The 6,952-nt window shown below is 47.5% G+C and overlaps 1 protein-coding gene across 1 annotated transcript in view; it reads right to left on the reverse strand.

Annotated features, from left to right (window-relative positions):
• Positions 1-3,997: 3,997 nt before the first annotated feature.
• Positions 3,998-6,952, reverse strand: part of PIGR (polymeric immunoglobulin receptor) — an 11,286-nt gene continuing 8,331 nt past the window's right edge. The window contains exons 8-10 of the mRNA XM_021682511.2: positions 6,559-6,690; positions 6,375-6,433; positions 3,998-5,304 (exon numbers count right to left, since the gene is read on the reverse strand). Coding sequence (XP_021538186.1) covers positions 5,209-5,304; positions 6,375-6,433; positions 6,559-6,690 — 287 coding nt within the window. The 3' untranslated portion in view covers positions 3,998-5,208. The remainder of the gene's footprint in view (positions 5,305-6,374; positions 6,434-6,558; positions 6,691-6,952) is intronic.

The raw sequence follows: 6,952 nt of genomic DNA on the forward strand, positions 1-6,952 counted from the left end.
GTGTGTGGTGGGTGGGTGTGAACATGCTGCCTGTGTGAACGTGTGTGTCTAGGAAGATGCAGGTTGGATGCACTGTGCCAGGGCCCCGTGCCTGGGCATGTGTGGGATGAGAGATTTTCACATCATGTGTGGCCCAGATAAAACCCTTAGAGACATCACGCTGGGGATGTTCAGAGCAAGAAGTAGGTGTCTCATGACTGCCAGGCAGGAAGGGAATGTTTGGAGCCTGAGAAATCAAAACTCCCAGACCTGGGCCATCAGGTCTCTACTTCCAGATGTTGCCCCAGGGTCTCGGGGGGGGGGGGAAGGCCGAACCCTGGCTAAACTCAAAGTGGGAGAAGTTTACTGTCTTCATGCTCCCTCCCTCTCTTATTTTCCCCATCTACACTTTCTCTCTCCTTTCTGCCTCTAAGGGCAGCTGCAGTGTCCTGGAGCTCCCACTCCTGGGAGCAGGGGTGAGAAGCTGAAGCCCACTGACACGCAGGGGACTCCATGGCCTAACATCCTCTGGCGCCAGTGCTTGACCAGAGGGATGAACCCCAGGGAAAAAGTTCTGAGTCTCATGACAGGCAGGTGGACAGAATAAATAATACCAAGTACACCAGGAACTGTTCTAAGTCTTCGGGAAAATTCACTTAGTCCCCATAATAACTTAGGTTTATATTATTCTCCCTAAGTTACAGATGGGATAAGACAGATATTTCTCATAAGGTGGCTGTGAGGATTGCCTGAGGTAAGCATTACAAAGGATTTAGCACGATGCCTGGAATATAGTATAAGTGCAGTGGAGATTAGACCTTGCCATTAAGGTGGAAGTCCTTATGGGTTGTGCTTGGTTATAGCATCCATCACCCTACTTTGACCTCCCATGTCACCTGTCTCCAAACAGCCATTTCCTGGGCCTTTCCAGACCAAAAGATGAGATCCTAGGTGGCCCTCCCCATGACCCAGCACTGCTCTCCCCGAAGACAGACCATGAGAATCCCCCCGCCTGCTGGACTCACCGGGGAGCCCACTTCAGGTAGAGATACCTGGCTCAGGTATCCTGTGGTTCCCACTTTCTAAGAACTTGGACCACAGGCTTGCCTGTCCTGGAGTGAGCCATTCCGCAGGAATGGGGCTTTGGGAAGGTTAACCTTTACTATAAGCCTACTTGTGGCTTTCTGCTACAAGAAATGGTAAGACTTCTTACCTGAATAGGGCTATACTTCTGTTGGTATTCTAAGATTAGAACCTGAATATGTACATTTTTTCATGAATTTTAATATAACTTATGAGCAAAAATCTGGAATTTAGAGTATTCACCTCCACACACTTTGACTCTAGAGAGGGTGGATTGGCTGCCCATTTCTTTATCAGACTTACCAAGCCCGTGAAACTCCTGGAGTCTTACAGGACCATCTTCCTTCCCCTCCTATTTCAGCTCCTTGGCCAGCTGGGGGCCATCAGTCTCAGTTTTACATCTCCTCTCACGGTGTACCCCCTGTCTACTTAGATATATGGTCTTTCTGAGGTGATCTCTTATTATTTTTATTGTATAGACTCCCTGGTAGAGTTCATCATTTCAGAGAAGCTTGTGGGGTCAGGGGGACAGTCCTTGTTTCTCTGCCTTGGGGACCAGCTTCAAGACCTTACCACAGTCAGCTCCTCTCTACTGTCTACTGTTCTTAGGAGACATGTTCTGTCCTGACTCTTGGGAAAGTCTTGGACAAACTGTATATCTATAGATAGATAGATAGATAGATAGATAGATAGATAGATAGATAGATAGACAGACAGATAGATGGATATAGATATAGATAGATATAGATATAGATATTTATCTTTACACACCAAAATCAACTGCTATAAGCAGATTCTCAGCTACTATTAGGCCTTAGTAATATGTAATCATTATTACATAATAGATTGTTTTAAAAAAAAATCAAGATAATGCAAGGACTTGACAAGATTCTTTTGTCATCAGAAATATTTAAGTAGTTCTCTGAGTGATTGCTGGACTGATCATTGCTATTTGGTTTGTCATTAACCCCACAGTTGATTGTTACTCCCCAGTACTGGGCTGACTAGTGTCCCTCCAAAATTTATGTCCACCTGAAACCTCTGAATATGACCTTATTTAGAAATGGGCACTTTGCTGTATGTAATTCATTAAGATGAGGCCACACTGGATCTAGGTGGACCCTAAATCCAATGGCAAGTGTCCTTGTAGGAAGGCCATGTGAAGACACAGAGAGACACAGTGGGAGAATGTCAAGGGAGGATAGGGCAGAGGTTGGAGTGGTGCAGCTATGAGCCAAGGATCGCCAAGGATTAATGGCGGCCCCTGGCAGCGAGGAGAGAGGCACAACACCCTCACAACCTCCTGAAGGAACCAACCCTGTGGACATCTTGATGTCAGACTTCAAACCTCCAGAATGGTGAGAGACTAAATTATGGTTTTTTTTTTTTAAAGATTTTATTTATTTATTTGAGAGAGAGAATGAGAGAGAGAGCATAAGAGCGGGGAGCGGGAGAGGGAGAAGCAGACTCTCTGCTGAGCAGGGAGCCCGATGCGGGACTCGATCCCGGGACTCCAGTATCATAACCTGAGCCTAAGGCAGTCGCTTAACCAACCGAGCCACCCAGGCGCCCAATTACGGTTATTTTAAGCCACCCAGTTTATGGTACTTTGTTACAGCGGCCCTAGGAAATTAATATACTCCCCCACACTGGTGAGTTTTTAACTTATTAGATATTCCATTTCAGCTACAGCCCAGCTTCCTTACTCATAGAAAGATTTAAGGTGGACTTTGGGTAGTACATTATTATACCTGGTATCACTTATTTATAATATCAATTAAGAATAATGTAAGATTGTCTATGGCAATTGTTTAGTGGCATTTCTTGGCCTTTGATTCTAGGGACCAAGACAGGCTGTCTGAGGTCAGGATTGGCTTGTGGGTTATTGGCATTAATTATAGAAGCTGCATCTTAATCCTTCTGACCTACAAATAATGGTTTGGAGGTCAGGGATCAGCTTCCGGGGGGAAAACAGTGATAGGTTCTGATGGACCTTGTAGATATGCATCCTCATTACAGAGAACAGGGAAATAAACATTCCTGATGACCACCTCTCTGGACCAGGGTGAAGCCCAAGGTTCTGACCTAGTTCATGGTCTGGGAATCAAGCCTGGACACTGCAGTTGATAGAGCAGGAGGGGAGATCAAAGAGGACTGAAATCTAAGTCTTGTCAGGGGCAGACTTAGAAGCACAAAGTATCGGAAGCTGTATGTTCAAGGTCCATATGGAAGCAAAGGTTCTGCCCCATATCAGGCAGGATAGAAACCTGGGAAGAACTTTCTCCCAGAGAGAACTCTCATAGACAGAGGCCATGAGGATGAGTCTGGCGTAGGCTGGGGGCTTATAGACCATGACAAGGTTTAGTGCCAGAACCTAGGAATGGCCTTGGCAGACAAGGAGGTCCTTTATCTAATTGCTGTCCCCCAGGACACTTTGGGTCAACTATTCTAAAAGCTAAGTTATCATTTAACTAGCTTCTGGTTGATATTTCTATGGAGGGAGTTTACTCATTTGGTTACTTGATTTTTGATTAATAGCCTCTCCATCTGGGAGGATATCCCAGGAAGGTATGAGATTCAAGGTCAAGTATTCCAAGGATGCTTAACCAAGATTTTTTTTTAATGCCAAAGAGGATTGCAGTTATACTTGCTTTCAGTTTATTCCATTATAAATAGTCCTAATTATGTTCTATAACACAGAGCTTTGGGATCTTGACCATCGGTGTAGATCCCTAACTATTCTTTTACTGAAGATCATCTTGGTCTCACTTGTAGGCAGTCTGCTAGCCCCCTCTCAGCCCAGCATTGGAGGTGGGGGGGAACTTTGGCTTGGGCCCACAGCCTGGAGTACCCGAGAGTGGGACCAAAGCAAAACACTCTGAAAGCGCTGTCTGGGAAATAGAAGGTATGGGGACAAATGCAGTCTGAGCCTCGCTGGTGGCAATCACGGTCTTTAATTATTAACGGAGTCACATTTTTGATTTGTAAGCGAGTGTCAGCTGGTAGGTGCTGGTTGAAGTACAGAGCTCAGAGGGAAAAAGACCTTAAACCTTAGCTCTTTGGAAATCAGCCCCTCCCTGGCATCATCAAACACCGTCTTTGCTTCCCTTTGGTTGGGAACTCTTCAAGTAAATGGCTTACCAGTGTTTGACCACTCTTTTATCCCCTTGTGTCCCTCTGAGTGACAGAAAGGGAATGAGTCCTCTTCCCTGAGGAGGGGCTTGTGAAAGACTAGTCCCCATTATGTTTTTCTCTTCCTCCTCCTCCTTATTCTAGAACTCTGCCTCCATCAGGAGTGCAGGGGCTTTTATAGAGAGATTCCTGGCCAAGAAGACACAAGATGCCACCCCTGGTCTTAACACTAGTTTATGCTACATGGTACCCTTGAGCAAACCTCTTCACCTCTCAGGACCTCAATTTTCTCTCCTGTGAAATGGTTAGCATGTGTGTTTATGATTCCTTGTATATATGCCCATGTTACATGATCCCTCAGGCCCTAGGACTCCAGATAGTTTATGATTTCTCCCACTATGGGTGGAGGTAAGTGTCCCTGATGAGGATTTCAGGTCTTGGTGAGTATAACTATACTGAGAGGAGCTGCAGCTTCCAAGGATTGAGTGATGTTTACAAAAAGGCTGCTGGCTGGGTCTGCAGCCTCTCTGTCCGTGTCTAGAAGAGTGCCTTGATGCTAGTGAGTATGCAAATATGTATTTTCAATGAAGGAAAGAGGAGGTGATGTAAGGGGGGATGCAGAGAAGGAAGGGTGGCGTGGAGAGGGGAACCCCATTGAGGATCCCATTAGAAGGGTGCGGAAAAGCCTTCTTTCTGAAATTATCTTCCCACCCACGTGATCTCTCTTCTTTCTGAGAGGTGCCTCTAAGATCTTAATTCTCCTTCTACATGTTGGGCTGTCTCATTAAAATAAGCTGCAGATGGAACCCCTCTTGGCCCCTCAACCCCACCAGGAACAGTTAGGCCGGGCTTGGATACCACTGAGGAGGGACCAGCAAACCCTCTGAGCACAGGTAGGAAAAGTGGGGTGTGAGTGCACGCAGTGAAGCCCCCTGGAGTTGAGGTCCCCTGAGGATCAATATGATTCTGAAGGCAATTGTCATGAGTGGTGGGAAAGGACAGAGCGCCTGGCGCCTAGGCTTCCCCAGGGCCCTCCTGGACTTCGGCAGCCATGTTGTTGGTCTGGAGCAAGAAGGCGGTGTAGGCCATGTCGGCTTCCTCCTTGGAGGACTAAGGGAGCAATAAGACAGGAGTCAGTGTTTGGGGCACTGGCTCAGCGGGTGGGGGGTGCAAGGAGGGTAGGCACTAATATCATGAATTCATAATCTTGGCCTAAGCAACCCAAGCCTGTGTTGACCTGCTGCTCTTATTCTAGCTCCCCATGCTCACCAAGGACTAATTTTGAGAAGCGGAAAGTTGCAGTTTCTAAAAATATCTCCCTCTGTCTCACTACCGCCTTCTGACAGGTGGAGTGGAACCACCTCTGTCGCTTGGGCCTGTCCCCGGAAGAGCTGCCCACACAGTCCAAGGGCAAGGTGGTCTAGACTGGTGTCAGCCACAGTGGTTCACGTTTTTCTTTCACTACCTGCTCAGAGATGGAGCTCGGCCACGACACAGAGCTAGAAGGGAAGGCTGTCTCCAGAACAAGCTTCCTCCCCTACTTGTTCCAGATTCGGGGTCTCTGCTGCTTCCAGGAAGAGTAGATAGGATAACAAGCATTAAAACCCTGGCCTAAGGAGGCTCAGGGCATGGGAGGAGGTTAATATGTGACCCAGAGTCAGGAGTCACCTCTGGTAGGATTGTAAGCAATGTGGCACTTGGTTGGGGTGGGGATGGGCTTCTGGTGACTACCAAAATGCCCACTGTCAGCAAATGTCTTTCAGACCCAAGCAGAAGGCTGGTCCTGAGCAAACTCTCAAGGGAGGCTGGGTGGCCTGATGTCCACAGGTTCCACAGCCCAGGAAAAGGATCCACCTAATCACTGGCATTTGACATTTGACCTTTCCCACCCTGTGTCTGCAGCTTCTTTGCACTTCCTTCTTATCCCTCGGTCTCCCTCCTTCTGGCATGTTCACAGCCGATCAGCTTTCCTCCTGCCTCTGCCTCAGCCACATCAACACCACAACCAGTAAAACACGTCTTGCCCTCAAAAAGTTCTCCTGAATACTATTTTCATTACCTTCCCTATTCTGACATCAGCTCCCACACTGAGGTGGTTCCTTTTGAGGTTTAACTGCAGTCCCTAGTACTACACTTCCTTGTCACACAAGTGAGGCCTCCCTCTCCCTCCTCACTCTTACCCGTTTTGTCTTCTTGGGTTCCTCAGTCTCCACGGTGTTCTCGGTGGTGGTGGTGCACTCTGTGGGAGGAACAAGGTGGGGAGATTAGCCTTCACTGGCCTTATATTCCCACCCCAGAGGCAGAGTCAGGTCTAATTCTTGCTCTCCCAGGGGGGTTGGGCATTCCCTTGAGTGAGGGACATACCATCTTTTCCTCCAAGAGTTGTCTCCTGAGTGACTGGCGAGACTCCCATGTTGTCATTGGCACCAAAATCTCTGGAGTTCTCAAAGTCTGACATGCTAATGTCTGTCCTGTAGCTTCTAATAGAAATCCGGTCTGTCCAGGAGAAAGAGGAGTTGGTGTAGGGACAGAGGACATATGCGAGCAGGACACGCTGCCTCTGAGGGAACCCCACAGGATAGCTGGAGGGGGCAGCGTGGCATGTCGCTCATCTCTGACTCTGACCCAGAGCAGAATGGAAATGATCAGAGTCTCCTTTCCCGTCCCTTCTTACGGGGAATCAAGACTCAACAACCCCTGCCTCTTTTCTCTTTCTTTCTTTCTTTCTTTCTTTCTTTCTTTCTTTCTTTCTTTCTTT

Source organism: Neomonachus schauinslandi, chromosome 6 (genome assembly GCF_002201575.2).
Source record: "Neomonachus schauinslandi chromosome 6, ASM220157v2, whole genome shotgun sequence".
Taxonomy (NCBI): Eukaryota; Metazoa; Chordata; class Mammalia; order Carnivora; family Phocidae; genus Neomonachus; species Neomonachus schauinslandi.